The following is a 20,751-nucleotide window of genomic DNA, read 5'->3' as shown; positions in this document are numbered from 1 at the left end:
TCACACACACACACTCTCTCTCTCTTCCCCTTCCTACCACCATCCATCTTCCTCTCTTGATTTTTATGTATATTATTTTTTATGCAATATAAGATGATAACTTATATTTTTATCACCACATTTTCTTAACAAGCAATAAATTAAATTAAGATGAACAAAAATGTGTGTGAGAGAGAGAGAGAGAGAGAGAGAGAGAGAGAGAGAGAGAGAGAGAGACGATCAAGAAAAAAAGAAGTGCTAAAAGATAGGCCTCGAAGTGAAGAAGAGAAGATTGAAAATAATGAAAAGGAGAAAAAAAAGTTTAAGAGCTAGCTTAATAAGAGCTCAATTAAATTAAATAGACCATATATGATCAACTTTGACTAGAGTTAGCTTACTCAACCATAGAGTAATTCATGGCAGACTTCGATCAGGCTTATTGTCATTTAATCTTTGGTTGGTTCACTTAATTTTTGGGGACACCTTAGTGTTGGGTAGAGGTCCACAAGCTTAACTTAATAAGTTTCATCATGACCAAGTTTAATTGAGTGAACATAATGGCCTAATACCATTAAAAGTTTAGCATATAATCATGCTTAATTCAAGTGTCATCAATGAAATGACTACTTAAGCAAAGCGTATTAGCTCATTAGTGTTATGCTTAGTTTAATAGGGACTCATATGAATTACACTATGAGAAAGTAAATCATAAGTGGATCCCCTATATTGAGTGTGAGTTATACATAATTGTCTAAGATTTGCCCAAGCTACCTAGTAACAGGTGAGGTTACCCAATTGTATGGGTTTTTTTTAGTAGTATATACGCTTAACAATAGAGTTGTTTTAAGTCACCTAAAGCAAATTCAGAACCATAATGAAAGTGCCCTATAATCTAAAATCACATTAATTTAATAAAAATCATATTATTTCAAGATGGCAAATGCAAAAGCTATTCGCTTCTTGAATTTTTATTAAGAGGCCCATAACACCCTAAATCAATATGAGAGTTTCCAAATGAAAAGAAAAGTAGACTTAAGAAGCAGTACATGTCATACGTTATTTATCTTATGAGTTATGGCTTTATTTCTTCAAAGTTGAGTGCCAATCATTTTGAACATCAATATTTATGAAAGTAACTATTAAAAAAAAAAAAACAGAGAAATGCTACAAGATTCAAAACATAGCTTAAAAGAAAAAAAAATTTAGATTAATAATACATAACTTAAATATCTTTCATTAATTACCTAGGAGTTTTTTCAGTCTAAGGGTCTCCATGGGGCAACTTTTATTATTATTATTATTTTCCTAACAACCTTCTTTTTTATTAATTTATATAAAGAGAAGTAACTTGTTTACAATCATATTTGCTAGAGTATGGTAAAAATAAGGGCTTATTTGATAATAAGTATTAATATTGTACAATAAACTAAATATAGTAGATTTGAAATTTCTAGTGTTTGGTTAAAAAAAAAAAATACAAACTAATTATCTTAGGTATTTGGAATTCCTACATAATTCATTATTATTGTATTTTGAATTCAATCAATTTGACGAATTTCAAGTACATCGTGTCTATGAAACTTTGCTCATCATTGCCACTAATAGTAAAGTCCAGATTTTTTCTTATTGGAGCACAAATTGACAAATTTTAAGGCACCATCAAATTTTTTTTTTTCGAATGATATATATAACTCTAAAATCTAAAATTTTACAAGTAAAAAAGCATTTAAAGATTTTAGAGGGACCATTTGCCTGCCATTGCCATGTCTCAACTCATCACTAGTCACCACTAGCCACTGCCTCTACCTCCAGTGGTCTCCCTCCACTATCATCATTGCCAGCCAACATCATTTATCAAATATTGCCAACATTATAAATAACAAAATAAGAAAATTTAACCCCAAAATTTATTTTATAAATAATCAGTCACCACAAAGTATCTTAAATATATAATTCTATTTTATATTATAATGTTTAATAAATTGAATTTTCAAACATTTGCAACATAATTACTCCTAAACGACATTAGCTATTAAACTCTTAAAAATATTTTGTAATACTAAAAAAAAATAAAATATTTTTAATAATAATTAAACAATAAATATTTTCGGCTAGCCGAAGATAGGGCGGGAAAAAAACGGGCCGGCCATCTCGCCCAAAGTGTCCACTCTTTAGAGCAGACATGGATGCTGTCGCCGGGGGAGCCGAAGCGCCGGATCTCGTTTGCCAGCTCGACAGCGTTCAGGGCATGGTGGATGCCCTTAGTTCCGTCCGCTGGAAGCGCCACCAAGTACTTCCATGGCCTCCCACTAAGAATCCTACTTCCATGACGCAATTCTCCCTTTTAGGCTATTTCTAGGGTTTCCTTTCCTTCCATCGCAGGACGCAGTCATCGAGCTATCGGAACACGGAATAGTTCTGATCGTCGAAGAAACCGGCTGTTTGCAGGCGAAGGTCTATCTCAAGCGCGAGGTATTGTTGTAGTATCGCTTTTAACCTAATAACAATGATTCATGGTTTCCTTTCCTTCTTTTCCATTTATGAATCTGTAATGCAGCTCTTTATGTTGTACGAATATGCTGCTGAGGGCCGGCCTAAGTTCGGCCTAAGCCTAGGATTATTCGTCGATTGCCTTAATACTTTCTCTGCGCCTGGCCATTCCACTGTGATTGAGATTCGCTATCCCGGGCCTGATATGCAGCTTCTTCTCAAGTATGCTTTGTTTCTCTTTACTCTTTGCTAATTTTTGTCATGATTTATTGCCCCACGGCTTCATCTGGAATAAATGTTCTGCGAGTTTTTAAGTTCAGTTACTTTGAATTGAATTTTGGCAGTTGTTACCTTTGCATTTGCAATGAAATCTTGATCAAGGAACTATACATTCTGACAAACTTAATATTTTTTTTGGGAAAGATGTAGACTTTTTTAGTTTGTAGAGAATAGGGGTGTCAATATTTGACACGACCCGAAAACCCGACTCGAACCCGACACGAAAATTTTGGGTTTGGGTCAACCCGAACCCGAAATGGGTCGAGTTCGGGTCTTGATTTTCGACCTGTTTTGAATTCTGGGTCGGGTTCGGGCTAATCCGGAAACCTGAGAATGACCCGGTTTTAACCCAAATCGACATATTTACGAGATTTGGCTGAAGAAGTGCATGAAACAGAGAAAGTTCTTCACAGCGAGTGAACTCCCGTTGTTGCTTCCGATCAAAATGTTGTAACTTACAATCCGACCTGAAGGGAATGTCATCCAATGAGCGAAGTTGTACAACAGCAACCTTCACAACGAGCGAACTCCAGCGTTGCTTCCAATCAAAATGTTGTAACTTCCGATTCGACGGGAAGAGAACATCGTCCAAGGAGCGAAGTCAAACAACAACAAAGGAGCTGGCGAGGTAGCGAGCAAACTCCCATCATTTCTTCGGCGCTGACCTGAAATTGACACCCCTAGTAGAGAAGCATCCTAGAGGTGGATGTTGAAATATCCTTTTGTTTTTAATGAACTTAGGGTTGAAGTTGAGCAGCCATTGCGACTGATTAGATTCTGCACGGAGCATAAATGAAGAGCTTAAAAAATCTTGAGGTTGTTATCTATGATGGAAATTGTTTTTATGATGACCTAGTATTAAATAAGTTCCCTAAACCCTAGGTGATGGGGCTATTTTCTCTAAATACATATTTCAAAGCTTGATAGTGTTACTTGTGGCCTGTGGGTCTCCAAAAGGATGCTACGAGCTGGAGTCAAAATAGAATTGGTATGATCCCATTATCCCATAGGACAAAACATTCGTAGACCTTTTACATTCTACGCAAGCGCCATAAGAGAGCATATTGAATTATACATATGATTATCTATGGAGAATAGCGACTTTCACCTACACATATCGATGAATAATTATATGTATAAAACTATAATCATGAAATTTTTTCCACTCGATACATTAGTTTGAATGAGGTTTATTTGATGTGGGTGTCGGTTCCCCACTAGAACAAACACCCGTGGTTAGTTATATCTTAGGCCTCAACCTAAGAAAATTCTCGATTAAGGATGTTATATTATTCTCTTCAGAATTTGACGTATAATGAAATATTTAGGCTCTCATAATCTAAAAGAAGATAGGCTCAATCAGGCTATTCAACAAGCACGGATCACACAAGCACTCGACTGGTCCAAAGTAGAGAAATTAGACGAGGAGTAATCTCATAACCAAACATGCATGAGTGAAAGATGAAAGTGACACCATCTTTATCTGATTGTTACCAGATGAACTATCTATGAAGGAGAATATACGATGAGATGAAGCAATATCAACAATAAGTTCGGGGATGCGAAGAGGGAAATCATCATTGGGATATGTCTTATTCAAATCACGGAAGTCGGTTCAGACATGAATCTGACTGCTCTTCTTTTGAAATGGAACAATGTTGGTAAGCCAAGTAGGATAGTTATCTTCATGAATGAAATCAGCTTCTATAAGCTTCTTAGTCTCAGCGATCACCTTTGGCTTGATCTCTAACCTCATTCGATGAGGTGTGTGTTTAACAGGGACTACATCAGACCGAATAGTTAACTTATGGACCGCTACTTTTAGATCTAATCTAGACATCTCAGTGTAGTTCCAAACAAAGCAATCTCTAAACTCAGATATGAGTTCAGTATACTCCTAAGCTTTTGACTCAGGAAACAAAACACTATGAAAGATGGGCCGAGGATATGATTCAGTGCCCAAATTAACCTCACGTAATTCAGTCATGGCAAAACTAACGTTATCTTCAAATTCACATGGAGCATTAAGGACCTTGTTCTCAACATCATCTGAGTCTTCATCATCAGAGACAAAAACAATCATATATGAGTGAGATATAACATGAATGTCAGCGGAAGGAAACTGCTCTTTCTCAAAATAATCTAAACCTTGCTGAGTTTGAGGTAGATCAATTTGTTAAATACGGACTTGCTGTAGAGTTTGTTCATCATATCAAGTCGAAGGAACAACACCCCGCCAACACAAGCCATGACCAAATAAGTCTTCTGTTGAGCTTTTCTCAGTGCGTGAGATCTAGTTGCGTTCAAGGAAGGTCATTCCACCTTTTGTGCTAAGAATAATAAAGAAAAAGATATGAATATCATTACACAGCATGATGATCCTATCATCTCTTCTCAAGTACATGTTAAGAAAATGGGAAAATGTCGTCAGTTGGATGTTAATTACAATGTGTTGGATCATTTGAGAAAATTCTCTTCTCAGTGTCTATGATGCACCCATGATGTCTTCTGACTTGAGAGAGACTTTGACGAAAGCTTTGTTAGAGCCAAAGTCTTATCGAGCTTTCTTTGTCACTGTGTCTATTAAGGATGCATGCTATTTGAGAGAAATGTCATGTATTACCTTTCTAGATTATGATCTCCTCTTAAGGACTTACGAGCATAATCTTCCCTTGTATGTCACTACTAAAGTTAATGGTCATGAGTTAAATAGGGTCCTCATTGATCAAGTAGCTTCAGTCAATATTCTTAATTATGCCACTCTATAGAGTCTCTCTCTTGATCATTTGAAACTTATTTAAGATAAGATTATACTGAAGAGTTTCAATGATCAGGGGCAACGTGCTCTAGGGTATATTACCCTTCCTTCGCGTTTTGGAGATCTCCGAACTGAGGCAAAGTTTATGTTATCGAAGCAGATATCTCTTACAAAGCTCTTTTAGGAAGGCGTTGGATTCATGAGAATAAAATGGTGCCTTCTACATTGCACAAATACATGAAGTATATGAGGATTGATGTGAAATATTCTATTATCGGGGATACTCAACTTTTTATCGTGCATGAGGTCTCTATTTATGAGGATGTCGAATATTAAAATCCTCAAAAGGCTTGTATACCTCCCACTGTGCAGTCACTAGTGAGACCTACTAGTATTATACAGGGTCCTATGTAGTTACTTGCACATGGTCTTATGCAACCATTAGTGCAGGGTCCATCATCGGTTTGCACTGAGAAGATGTTTCCACTACAAATTATGCTGGATTTTTCTTTTAGTTTGCAGGTAGGCATGATGTTCCCCCTAATAGTGGTAGGGGATGGCATGGTAGAGGCTGAAGTAGCTTTTCAGCTCACCTCGTGAGAAATTTTGATACTCGAATTCCTCCTCCCTCGAATTTTTACACTTCCTCTTTGACTGACGAATCTGATTCCTCTAATGATGAGATGATCGATGCTCCTCATCATTTAGTTATCTCATCAGCCTTTAGTGTTGATGATTATAGTTCATATCCTACATTTTGTATGTATCTGACACCTGAAGACAACCTATTTGTTGATAATGTCTCAGACGACGACGTAGATGTCGGATATCAGAATACTAGCCAATAATCCCTTTTTCTTCAGATGTAAGGGATGAGAGTCGAGGAATCTAGGCGACAACATTCCTCCGCAGTTCCACTAATGCTTGTGGTTCACTACACTATGACAGTCATTCTGTATATGAGTTGCATACTTTCTATGTGCCACCACAGTCTGATGGGCGTGCATCATTGTTTCACAGTGTAGGTGTCTTACAAGGTACCGATATACTGGGTCCAATGAAATCCACTGTGGATGATGAGGTCACGCATTTCCCTTGGTTCTTTTCATCTTTTGTGGATAGCTATGTTGAGCGGGATGTTGTTCCTTCTACTTGGTCTGATGGATAAGCTTTACAGTATGCCCATATTTGGCAAACAGATCTAACTCAAACTCAACAGGGTTTAGGCTATTTTAAGAAAGAGTAATTTCCTTCCGCCAGCATTCGTGTTATATCTCACTCCTATCCGGTTGTTTTCATCTCTAATGATGAAGATCCGGATGATTTTGAGGACATGGTTTTGATGCTCCATGTGAATTTGAAGATGGCGTTAGTTTCTCCATGGACGAATTACGTGAGGTTAATTTGGGTACTGAATCAGATCCTCAACCCATCTTTCATAATGCTTTGCTGTTCGAGTTAGAAGCCCGAGAGTATATTGAGCTCATATATGAGTTTAGAGATTTCTTTGCCTGGAACTACATTGAGATGTCGGGTTTAGATCCATAAGTAGCGTTCCATAAGTTAGTCATTCAGTCTGATGTAGTACCTGTTAAACAGTCACCTCATCGAATGAGGTTAGAAGATTGAACAATAGATGATCGCTGAGACTAAGAAACTCATAAAAGTTAGTTTCATTCATGAAAAGAAGAATCCTACTTGGCTTGCCAACATTGTTCCAATCCGGAAGAAGAGCGATCATATTCATGTTTGCATCGATTTCCGTGATTTGAATAAGGCATGTTCCAATGACTATTTTCCTCTTTCCATTCTCGAACTTATGGTTGATATTGCTTCATCCCATAACATATTCTCCTTCATAAATGATTCATCTGGTTACAATTAGATAAAGATGGTGTCATTTCCATCTTTCCCTCACGCTTGTTTGGTATGAGATGGTGATAGGAAGTACGTGTAGATCTCAAGTATTTCCTATCAATCTTCTAAAAACAACTAGAATTCTCCACGAAAATTCGTACAAAATCACAAAAATAATAGATAATTTGTATTATTTGATAAAAGGGAAATGAAAAATAACAAGATACAATTGAGGATCGATCTCTCCCAAATCTCTAGATGCCGCTAGAGCCCAAATAAAAACCTAATTCTAGGAGATCTCAAATTTCAGCCAAATTCAAGATGCCCTAACCCTTGTAAAACAAATTATTTAATCCATACAAATCAAAAGGAAATTCCTAAACAGTCCTTACATTCAAATTTCCCTCTTAATTCCCCCAAAAAACTTTCCTATTCGACTCCTGCAAAGCTTGCGGCTCGCGCGGCATCCGCAGGAGACGAAACTCCTCCGCCCTTTTGCGCGTTGGTTCGGTCCCGTCGGACCGGTCAAATGGACCTGTCTAATAGATGGCTCCTCCTCTGATTTCTCCACTATGGACCGACTGAGTGCTTGTGTGATCCGTGCTTGTTGAATAGCCTGATTGAGCCCGTTTTCCATTGAATTAAGAGAGCCTAGATATTCCCTTATGCGCCAAACCCCGAAGAGAATAATATAACGTCCTTAATCGAGAGTTTTCTTAGATTGAGGCTTAAGATGTAATTAACTACGGAGGTTTGCGCCTGTTGGGAACCAACACCTAAATCAAATAAATCTCATTCGAGATGATGCATCGAGTGGGGGAAATCTTGTGATTATAGAGTTATACATATTATTATTCATCGAGATGTGTATGTAAAAGCAGCTATTCTCTATGGATAATCTTATGTATAATTCCATCTGCTCTCCCATCGGCCTGTTTGTGTAGAGTGTAAAGGCCTACTACTGTTTTGTTGTACGGGATCGTACGATCATTCCCTTTCCATTCTGATCTCCGCTCGCAGCATCATTTCGGAGACCCACATTACCATGGACACACAAGGAGTGACGTCAGTAGAGGAATTCTATAGTTATATGGTTAATCATTAGCGTTATTGAATGCTTTTTTATGCTGTTTTTCTCTGTTAACAAAATAAAGCAACGTACAAGTTTATAAAGGCCTGCTTAAAGGATAATTTAGCTTTATGGAATTGACATTTCTTAACTAAAGATAGAAACCTTAACAGTATGAAAAATTACTGGGTGAGCAGCATTGTTTTTGTCATTGTTTTTCAACATGATGAACCTTGCGTATTCAAAGACTTCAGAGAGGAAATGAGATGCGTGAATTGAATGTTGATCTTTTGAATGAAATGTTACATGCATATGAGGATGAATATTAAGGTTTATTAGGTAAAGCAGTGAAGTTATAAAGATGTTTTCCCCATTTTGGCATGGTTAGGTGTTTCTTTACAACAATGGTGACATTTGCTAAGGTGAGAAAGTTTACAGATAAGAGGTATAAGTTTATCAAGATGATTTTCAAATCAAATTCCCATATTGGAATTGACGGATGCATAGTTCTGTAGGTTCAATATAAAATATGTGGGATTAGATTGATAATCTTTCTTGATTTGTGCTATCCTTAGGCATCACCATCATGTCATCTTTCATTTTAACTTGTGAAATTTCAAGGTTTTTTTATGCTTTCCTCATCTTCTTCATAGTTTTTATCATGCACTTATTTTAGTACGTGATACCAACGACATGCCTTCATTTTGAATATATTCAGAAAGCAGCAAAGATGTAATTTGACATCGTACTATTAGGGTCCATTCTCGTTTTTATTTTTATTGTTTTATTTTTTTTTAATTTTGTTTATGTTTGATGTGAATAAAAATATGTGTGGTACATTGATGTTTTTTACTTCATTCAGTATTAAAAAAAATCTTTTAACCTGCGACATTGGTTCCTATTCTCCCTCAAATCTCAATTGGTGTGTAATTTGAATACAAGACCTCATTGAAGAGTATGTGCACCCCATGGGGAGCTCGGGTAGTCCAAGTTAGTCTTCCCAACCATATCGGTGGCCAGGACTCAGTTTGTGATCACATATTTCTCTAATAGCTCTTCGATAACTGTCTTATTGACTTCTCCACTTTTGGATTAAGTTCGAGATTTCTGACAAGGAGGGCATGGCAGTTAGGTTGGGGTGGGGCAGGGGCGTGGATGGAGATAGCTTGGCTGACTTGGTTGTGGAACACGGACATGGAGGAGGAAGCGGTCGTGTATTTCTTAATGCTTCTCTCTTCATCCTAGTCGTTAGATTGAGGGAATTTTATTGGGATTAGAGTGGGATGGAGATGGGGATTGAATCAAGATGGATGGGAAACTATTTTTAAGCATTGATAAGAGACATAGAATTGGTTTTATTATTTTTAAAATAAATTATCTTTTTAAATATGAAATAAAGATAGATAAACAAACATGTTTTGTCATCTTTTAAACAAAAAGAGAAAAAAAAATCCCAAAAATGCATCAATGAGGCTCATTTGAAGATGTTGGTGACATTCATGCCAATAGCGTAGCAGTTGTTTCTTACACATGCAAATACGTCTACTGGATATGTTTGGCGACAGTCAAACTTAGACTAGGACTAGTCCACTTTGTACCCAGCAGCAAATATCTCACATTCTTGAGTTGAACATCCAGTCTACAATATCAAGTTCATGCTCGGTAAGTCAATCCCATTTCTTTTTGTATAGAAGTGAGCTTTAACAATCTGGACCTCTTGATAGTGAGAAAGAGTAATGTCATTGTCAAAGTGAGAGCTAACTCCTCAAGTTACATATGTACGAATTGAAGATATGTGGAAGAAAAATGAGCTTGTTGTCAGTTGTCATGATTCAAATTGATCTGCAAGGATGTAGAGTCCTGTGTTAGACCGGTCCATACTGGACTGGCTTACGAACAGCAGAGGCGGAAGAGTCCGCCTCCTACATGCCTATCAAACCGAACGGAGCAAGAAGAGCAGATTAGGAAGGTTTTGGGAGAAATTTAGGAGGGAAATTTGAATGTAGAGACTGTTTAGAGATTTCTGTTTGAATTGTATGTATTAAATAGTTTGTTTTACTAGGGTTAGGGCATCTTAAATTTGGCTGAAATTTGAGATCTCTTAGGTTTAGGTTTTTGGACTCTTGCTGCATCTAGAGATTTGGGAGAGATAGATCCTCCTCTTGAATAGAGGATCAATTATATCTTGTTATTTTTCCTTCCGTTAGTTTGAATATTCCAATAAAAATTATTGTTTTTTCCTCTGTTTAAAATTGCGCAACAAGGCGCGCCTCTGCGCAATTTTGTCCAAAAATGCCCCAAGGAGGACGCAATTCGGGGACTTGTTGAGGCGTACGCCTCACATTGGCTGAGGCGCGCCTCAGTTGCGCGATTGCGCAATTTTGAGGGAGGCGTACGCCTCAGCCAAAAGGCCCCACCCACTTAAAATGACCCCTTCTTTTCCCCCACACCCGTTCGGCCCAGTTATTTCCCGAAATCTGCCGCCCGTAAGCTCCAGTTCGCGAAAAACAGAGGAGCCCGCACGGTCGGCCTCCAATCCTGCCGCCTCTCTCGCCGGCGCCTCCTCTTTCCGGTGAACTTGAAGCGTCCGGCCGCCTTCTAGGAGAAGTCCACAAACGATTTGGCTTAACTCTGCTTGGGGGAAGAAAAGTGAGGGGAAGGAAATAAGAAAGATAATTCTAAATGATAAATTTTGGGCTACTGTAACCTATGCCATTTTGAGCACGAGACCCTTAGTAAGGTACAATATTGCTATTACTTTCCTGCTAAAACCCTTAATTTTTCATTCACGCAATTCTGTGTTCGTGAGGCTTACGCCTCAGACCGCCTCGAGGCTTACACCTCGCCTCACGAACGAAAACCGCCTCGAGGCGTAGTTACGCAATTTTAAACCTTGGTTTTTTCTGATTTTTCCTTTGGATTGGTTGATCGTTATCACTGTTTTTGTCAAGATCGTTAGGTTTCACTTGAGATCTGGAGTGTTTCCTAACATCCTGCTGTTTTGTAATTGATCTTATGGACTAATGAAAATCAAACCAATAATTGAAGATGCAAGTAGTAAGCATTTCTCATTTGAAGCTTAACCAAATGGCATGTGGTTGACTTAAAAAAAGTTCCTTCTAGCAATTATTTCTGATTTTTAATATTGATCAAACAAGTAATTCTTGTGATCAATCACCAAATTTACAACATCTAAATGGTAACCTAAGCAAAGTTATTTTCGTGATTGCTTACCTTTTGATAAAATCATAAAGGAACATTGGTTGAATAATTCAACTTTGAGCTTGACGTGATATTCAACTACCTAATGAATTGCGGGATTGGCAAATAGGTAAATTATGGTCACATGATCACTCATAAGGAGTTCGGCTAACTGACTGAAGGTTCGCGCCTTGAGTTTTCTACCAATCATTTTCTTGTTAGTAGTTTTATTCTGTAGTGGCTAGCCATGCTTAAGTTTCTTTCATAATATGTTCCCCAAATTACTTATCAATGTAATGCTGATTTATTATTTGAGATCCAGATCAACTGAATGTTCCGGCAGAGTTTAGGTACAGTTTGTTGTACATTTAACTTGTGATTGCGACACTTTGTTGCTATTTTTTTGGTTACTTTATCTTTATATTGACTATATAAATTGAATTAATGAAGGCGACCTACCTACAATTTTTCCTTTTCAATAGTTCTAGGAGTATCAGTTTGTTAAGTTAATGTGTATGGAGAATAATAACCTCAAATTACATATCTCTAAACTCCCTGATTAATTTCTCTTCATATTCTTTCAAATTTGGTGTATAATTTGTTGCTAAATTGAGCTACCTGATTATCAGACCATGCGTTATCTAAATCATCTATCGTACAGACTGCCATTCTATAAAAGGGTGATGCATTTTGTGGCTATTTGTATGAGTCTTACGTTCCCAAAGCTAGTCGGCCAACTGTTTTGGCATACAAGGAAGAAAATAGGAGATGATGAGGCAAGAGATGCTATATAGGTTTAATATCAAGAAACTATAAGAATGCAATAAAATGAACTATAATGATCGTAGCTGCATAGGAGAATGATGGAGCAATTGTAGCGATGGTGATGCGGACATCGGCACGAAGATCTGGCGCTTCTATCACAGGAGGCGTCGTAAATCGACGACTATAATTTAAATTGTTATTTAAGATTTATTTTATGAATTTTAGCTATTATTTTATGTTTTAGGTTAGTTTATTTGAGTGTTATGGCCCAAGGGGCATTTTTGTAATTTTATATTTTCTCATGTTATGGCCTATAAATAAGGGCCTTAAGCTATTGTAATGGAGGGTTAATTTGATATGAAAATTTGTTTTTCACACTTGTGTTCTTCTTGTGAGAGAGCGTTAGTGAGATTCCTATGAGAGGAATCGAAGTCTTCACCAGCCGCAGGATGGGTCCGGGCTCGTGATTTGAGATTTCTTGGAGAGGGAAATCGTATCACCCACCAACCTTGGAGATGGCCGGGTTCGTGGTTTTATTCTTTTTCGTTATCTTTTTCATTTTTCTCCTTGTCGACATCCCCATCCTCCACCCAAGCCACCGGCCACATCTTCACAATCCCGCCGGCCACCTTTTCACAACCCGTCGACCACCTCTTCACAACCCGCCGGCTACCTCCCTTCATCATCCCATTGAAGTTTCCTAATTTAGGCTTGAATGAATTTGGAAATAGTTTGAAATTCAAACTCAATTGATTTGAAATTCAAATAAACCTTCCTAAATTCCCTAACCCTATTTTAGGAAACTTTTTGAATTCATGCCTCCACAAATCCCTCATTTAAAATTCAAAACATTTTGAATTTTGAAATCATTTTGAATTTTGAAATCATTCCTAAAATTAGCGAATCTATTTTAGGAAAGTATTTGACTTAGATCTATTTTGAATTTTAAATTCACTTGGATTTGATTAATTACTTTCCTAAAATCAAATATCAATTAGGCAAGCATGACACCTCACCCCCAAATTCCCTCTTGCCCATTAATGCAGCCGGCCCCTTCATTGGCTTGGATTTAGATTTATTTCCTTAAGTCAAGCCTCTCTTTTGGAAATATTTCAAAACCCCCTAAATTTCATCATAATCGAAATTGTTCAAAATCTGAAATTAGCTTTGGAAATAAATCCTTCCCCATATTCAGGTCACCCTCACATTATTCTGATTTGAAATTCCCGTCACTCTTTCTTTCCCTTGCTGGCCAACTTCTCCAATGCCTGTACTTTAATTTTCCCCCACAAATCACTCTCCAAATTCCACCTAACGTGGAATATTCTGCCTTCTAAGGCTGCAGCCAGGGAATTCCCGCTCAAGCATTAATTACTTCCCAAAGCTTTGAATTCTCCTTCCAATTTCCCTTGCTCCTAAGCCTAGAATCCTGAGATTTCTCTCAGATTCTGGTTCCAAAATCTGAAGTTATTTTCAGAATTTTGAAAAGGGAATTTAGGAGAAATTCTTTCCTGTTACTCGTTCCCACCCTTTCCCGTTAAACCCCTTTTCCCAATCCGGCTACCTCCTCTCCAGGCCACCTTCACGGTTTTCCCTCTACATCCAAATTCTGCTAGCTGACCCCACTCTCCAGCCAGGAAATACCTGCTGTCCTGTACCCTTGGAAGCCTAAAAACTGCTGTTCAAAGGATTCCAGCTGCCTACAATAGCTACCCAAGGTTTATACATGTGGTAAAGGTTGCTGTCCAGAATTTCTCAAGTGTCAAAGTTGCTGTCCAGCATTCGTAGCGATCTCCTATTGCTGTCTCCCTGCCCTCCTATCCCGTTCTACATCAGATGGCTAGTGGCATATCTGAGTGATCGTTCATGTGAGAGATGGCTGGAGAAAGTGGCACTGGCGTTGACACAATGGGAGCTCAGTATAAGAGGTCAACAATAGTTCTTGCAATAGCTAATGAGATCTTTGACGAGGAAATCCCAGAGGAACTGATGGCCAGTGTGGTGAAATATTGATTTGCATTGGCTTTTGGATCAATTAGGAGATAGATGGCTAAGTTGAAAGCCGATGATTCACAAGATGTGGAATTGGTTCCATGGCTCTAATGCATTTGAATGATGGCATGTGCACATTGGGACAATATATGTAAAAGCAAAAAAATAGTGAAGAAAGTAGAATTATATTATGGTGATGTTTATCCTTGGAGCTCACTACTACACATTGAGATAAAGAATAATGGTTTGGAAAAGGATTCAAAGAGAAATTAAAGAGAGCAGAAGAGATAGAAGGTGAAACATTAGTGAAATAAAAGGTTTGGTGAAGTATTTGGATGCACAAATCTTATATCATATTGTCATCTTTAGATTGATGAATAATTATTTGGGTGTAGGTAAATCTTATCAAATCACATAACTCATTTTGTTCCTTTGATGACGTGTTTCTTGTTAATCTTTTATAAACCTCGGTCTCACTCATTATTGTTCTTGGGAGTGCACTTTTTCCTAAAAACTAGTATAAGAGCTAGGCTAGTTTTGGAGTTTAAGGGGAAAAAATGAGCAGTGGCATTTGAAACGAGTATATGAAGATCGAAAATTTTGATTGCTGAAATTTGTGACCATTGAAAGATTCAAATAGACTACCTTCCCTAGTGAAAGCTTCATTAGTTTTGGAAAAAAATCAAAGTTTTCTAATATTTGATCAAAAGGAGGAATTTATGGATAAACAAACATTAGGAATTATTTGTTTATCCTAAAGCATGAATGTCACTTTTAATATTCTAAATGTAAGAAGCACTATAGTATGGGGAAGTAACTATAAAACATGAATGAGAAGTTTTTTACTGTCAAAATGTTTGAAGAAGCTTTTTTTATTGATAATATCAATGAGTTCAACTTTATTACAAGCTATTGAGTTTTGAGAACATCAAACGTTGATTATAAAATCTTTGCTTTAGGTTTGCTTTCTTCGTTACTTAAAATTTAGGATAACGTTACAACAATATTCAATATCTCATATGGATTAATCAGAATGAAACTCAATGATGTTAGAAACCTCATCATTAACAAAGATATTTGATGGTACAAGAAAGATAAAATCCATTTATCTTTGTTTAAAATGTGGATTGGAGTAAGCCTCTAAATAAAATCAATCATTGAGGTAAAGATATATCCAAATCTCAGCAATGAAGTTAATTAAAGGGGTTGCAATAGTGCATGTTTCAGATGTGGTCAAATTGGCTCCATGAAAAGAGATTTTTCACAGGGCAAGGGCAGACAAAGTTCAAGTAGATCGACGAATTTGTGAATAGTGCATGTGAAGAATCAAAGATGCTATATTTCATAGCGCGAATAATTCTTTGGAATCTTGGATCTTGGAGTTAGGTTACGTTCATCGTTTCACTTTACTCCACATAAGGATATGTCACTATTTGATGGGAGATCGTGTGGATGTTTATCTTGCTAATGGAAAACTCTTGTCCTATATTGTAATATAAATGTAATGAGGGTGAGAGGATTCATGCACTAGTTATGTTAGCCATTGTTGATGTGAAAGCAAAGACAAACTTGTGATGCATGTAAGGCAATTGGTGGTAAAGTGAGGAAACGTTAAAGTTGACTTTTATGAACAATCCATTGCTGCATGATCACCTTTCTTCTTTGGAAGTCCTCTAACATATGCGTTATCTCACTCTCAAGTAGTCCTTCACTTGGGTTGAGAGAGACACGAGGAAGAAGTGAAAAAAAAAAACTCAAGAAGCATCTTTCATTCAATCACATAACCATTCAAATACAAATAAGTCCATGTTATTTATAGATTTTAAGCAAAGAAGCAAACAAAGGAAAATAGAGAAGAGGGGGCTGGCCATGCATGGGAAATGAGTTTTTTTTTTTTTTCATTTTTTTTATATATTTGTGGGTGGAGGGAGGTTTTGAAGGCTTTTTGTTGTTTTCCAAATATTCAAGATGGTTCTAATAATGGTATTCTTTTCATTGTAAGGAGAGAGGAGACAAGATAGGGGCTGCCATAGTGTTGGGGATGATGAAGTAGCAAGTCAAATTGGTGTTGGTGGTCAAATTTGATCCAAATAGGCTAAATTTGAACTAGGCTAAGCGATGGGAGGGTTTTGCTAGTTCACTACTCAAGTTCATATAATCATCATCATATGACACAATACACAACAAAAAGCATAAAAAGCCCAAAATATAAGGAATGATCCAATAAAACTGAAATTACAAATACACTATGTTAAAAAAAAATCAACAATTTAGGTGGTTCATAAGAAATATGTATATATTATTAGATAGTTAGAGGAATGATCAATGGTAGGCCGGGTGGATGTTTATAGGAGAGATAGTTAGAGATGGTGGAAAATGTTGTCGATGTAGCAAGAGTTTATCGTAGGAGATTGAGCGAGTCAACGATCAATGAGGCAAATAATGGGCAAGTAGAAGGACGAAAAGTCACAACATGAGGCATTGGTTTTGTAGCTCGAAGTTATTATAAGGATGACATTTGCATGCAGTCAACCCCCCTGTAACGCCCCAAGATCTAACTTGGAAAGAATTATTCAATCTATCAATTTAAAACCTTACCAGAGTTATCTATAGTCTTCAATCAATACCAAACAATCTAATAAAATTCTATAATTTAAAACATCAATGTACAATTCTATTTATAACCCAAAAGATCATATACAATACTCAGGTTCTACACAATGATCACATGAAATGAAATCTATCCTGTCCTGAGTACAAAAGAATCACTATAAATGTTTGAAATGGGATTAAGGCTTAGTTTCGGACGGCTTTCTTATTACTTAAATCAGCTTTCTATTACAGATGTTAAAATTTTTGTACTAAAAAACTGGTTTAAGAAGTAGTAAGAAAGCCGCCCCAAATGAAGCCTAAGAGTAAAGAAAATATATAGACGAAGGAGAAAGGAAAAAATATAGTTAGATAAGGGTGAGGAAAATATTTGGCTGTGCAAATATTGAATCATATGATCATCTTAGTCATGGAAATGGGTAGATATCGTTAAATCACATTATTCTTATATTCTTTTTTTGGTTTGTTTTCTTGGTTGTGTTTTTATGTCCCTTACTCTTTTTTGTTATTGTTGCGCTTTTCCACAATATTTTTGTGCCTAATGTTAATTTGAATGTCAAATGAAATGCATCATTAAAATGTATTGGTTTTGCTTGCCTAGGTCAATGGATTCCCCGGATGCTTGTACCTATGCAGAGATCAGAACAAGGATCCCAGACACCATTTCCTGGGACTACCATTTTGAGCCCACAGGGAATGTTCCTGTCACTTTTACTGTCAGGGTATTTATGCTAACCCGACTTCCTATTTGCAACTTCGGCTTCCTTTGGGACGGCTTTCTTCCTGCTTCATAAAGTTGCTTTTTAGTAAAAGAATAAAATTTTTATACTAAAAAGCCGCTTTAAGAAGCAGTAAGAAAGCCGTCCCAAACATAGCCTTCATTTAAAAATTGTCATAGGCGTTTATATTAATGTACGAGTTTTGATTTATGTTCATTTACATCTTCAGTCTGCAGTGCTCAAGGAAGCAATTGAAGATCTGGAGTGGCCTGGTTCAAGTGTCCAGATACGCATACAACCTGATCCTCCTTCTGTGACTTTCAAAGCTGAGGGCCATGGCGACTTGCAGGTATATGTCAGTTTACCATAAATGTACGTTCACTGACCCCCCCAAAATAATAAAATCTCATATATGCGCTTCATTTACCTGCTGTGGTTTCTAGCAGATAGACTTTGAGTACTATTCAAATAACGATCTTTTGGTCGCATTTCAGTGTGACCGAATACTCTCATACAGGTTTGCATTTCATGACCTTTGTGAATATATAAGGGGAAAAAAAAAATTTGTTAGGATTTTTTTATACATGCGTTATCATGTTGGCATTGATTTTACATTTGATGTGTTATCCCTTAGTAAAATTAAACTATGAAACAATACAATGGAATTATTAAATCACTAAACTATTGGAATATACTTGTAATGTTTAATAGTTTAATGGTTATATTTATTTTTTAAATTTAGTTGTACTACAACAACAACAATGACATCAAGCATTTGTCCCACTACACGTGGGGTTGAATCCTTTTTCGCCATTTTGTTGTGTTAAAAGTTCTATTCTCCTTTAAATCTAATAGAAAAAGATCTTTTCTAATATTTTCTAACCAAGTCTTTTTAGGTCTACCGTTACCTTTCTTAACATAAGTCAAATCTAATACGTCAACTTTCCTAACCGGGTCATCGGAAGGCCTCCTAATAATTTAATTTTATTGAAGGATATTACACGAGTTCATACTGTGCAAAATCAAAAACATATTTTGGGTCTGTTTGGGTTAGCTTTCTCATTGATTTATTTTTCAGATAGGAATTATAATTTTGTTTGGTTACTGTTTTCTTACTGCTTTTCAAACATTTTTTTGATGCAAAGTTGTTTTCTGCAACCGTAATAGCAAAGTTGCTTTCTCCACAACCAACTTTACAAAACACTGCAGCTATCTCGAGCAAAACCTTGGTGAAATTTGCCTCATTCTGATATCATGATAATTGTTTTTAATATACAAGCAATTCTTGGAACTTGAACTATCTAAGCTGCTAAAAATCCAACAGATACAAGTACAAATTTCTGAAAGCAACCACTTCAAATTTACCAAGCAGTGTTATGAAGGACAACCGAGGAAGTAAGCTGACCATTGGAATGGGAGGAATGCTTAAAATCCAGCACCTGGTAACGGTCCTTAGAACTGTTGGCCAGCATGCTTTTAATGACTCCATGCAGCAGCCCGGTCGAATTGCTTACATCGAGTTCTTTTTGAAACCAGAGGAGGAAGATGAGACTCCAATAAGTGACGAATAGTTCAAAAACAATTTTGATTTTACCCTTTCGATAATCTTCTCCTTTGCCAATTTGGGAGATTGTTTCTCAAGGTTGTGGTATTTTAATATAAAATATATCAGAGTTAATTTTAAAATCATTGAGTTTATATTAAAATTTATATTTTACTTAAATTATCTCCTGTAATTAGTCAAATTTCTGTAATTTTTTTTGGGGATTTACATACATATCACTTTATTTCATGCTATTTATATATCTAAAACTTTAAATTTTAATATTACATTTCTACCGCTCTTATATAATTTTAATATTAAGTATATCACCTTTATATTTTATTCTTATCATCCATAGCATCCTATAAATATTAATATTTTATTTCGTGCGCACATATTTTGTTTTGTGGATGGTAGACATATAATATTAAATTTTTAGGTGTTAGATATGTAAATAATATGAAATAAAGTGGTATGTATGTAAATCCTTTTTTTTTAATTAAATTATATTAAACAAAAAATAACTATGATAGTTTTAAAGTTTATTTTAATATTTTTTGGTAAATGTGTAAATAAACAAGTGACCTCACAATTTGAAGAAATTATTCTATGCGGTCCACGGATTTTCTAGATGCGAATCAAAATGCATCACATCACTCAGTACATAACAAAAAAATGACGCAAGGCATCCTGATTAGCCTTCGGACAGCTTTCTGTGACTGCAAGTAATAATTTAATCACAATTTGACATTAAAAAGTAGGTTTGCTTTTTTATATGGATATAATGACTTGGAATGTCCTAATTACCGACGCAGCAGCTCCTTATTTTTCTTCGGAGCTTGATAAGCTGCTGGTTAGGAATGAAGAGGACTATTGTTGGATTGTCTGCCATGGAATCAGGAGGGGATGTCAGCATAGAAAAATTCATTTGTGTACTTCGTTCTTTTTTTTTTTTTTAATTTATTTGCGACGAGGAAGCACTGTCTTTAGGCCAGTGAAAACCTTGGTCGACATAACATGCAACCTACACCAATTTACACGGGCCAACACTTAAGATCTTTCTATCTTTCGGCAAATTATTAGGTCCAGTCACCTGACAGAGAGATATATCCGGATTTCTCTTGATCTATAGTAAAAGTGCAGTCAAAGTGCAGCTGCTACAGTAACTGCACTTTATTGTAGATAGATAGAAATCCGGATGTATTTTTGTATCAGATGACCGGACCTAATAATTTGCCCTATCTTTCAGGACAATAGTTTCAAAAGCTCACAGCATTAGAATAATTGGCCGTCTTCGCAAACAATTACCATTAACTTTGATTTTATGCCAAGCTTTTTAAAGCTTGTAGCTTTACTTAAAAATGTCGCAGAGCTTGGTGTTATTATTGTAAAAAAAGATGACATTAAGTTGTATAATAATTCGTTTTTCTTTTTATTCTTTTTTTTTATTTTTTGAAGTTGTATAATAATTCGTGCTAGACTTTAGCTG

The 20,751-nt window shown here is 36.3% G+C and overlaps 1 protein-coding gene across 1 annotated transcript; it reads left to right on the top strand.

Annotated features, from left to right (window-relative positions):
- Nucleotides 1-2,125: 2,125 nt before the first annotated feature.
- LOC110099106 lies at nt 2,126-19,369 on the top strand. The gene is made up of 7 exons (XM_020826152.2): nt 2,126-2,269; nt 2,362-2,451; nt 2,537-2,691; nt 17,602-17,722; nt 17,949-18,068; nt 18,166-18,236; nt 19,044-19,369. The coding sequence occupies exons 1-7, from the start codon at nt 2,162-2,164 to the stop codon at nt 19,288-19,290; spliced, it is 912 nt and encodes a 303-aa protein (XP_020681811.1). The 5' UTR covers nt 2,126-2,161; the 3' UTR covers nt 19,291-19,369.
- The last annotated feature ends 1,382 nt before the right edge of the window (nt 19,370-20,751 follow it).

The sequence above is a fragment of the Dendrobium catenatum genome, unplaced genomic scaffold, assembly GCF_001605985.2.
Source record: "Dendrobium catenatum unplaced genomic scaffold, ASM160598v2 fragScaff_scaffold_264, whole genome shotgun sequence".
Taxonomy (NCBI): domain Eukaryota; kingdom Viridiplantae; phylum Streptophyta; class Magnoliopsida; order Asparagales; family Orchidaceae; genus Dendrobium; species Dendrobium catenatum.
This window is presented reverse-complemented; position numbering and strand designations above follow the sequence as displayed.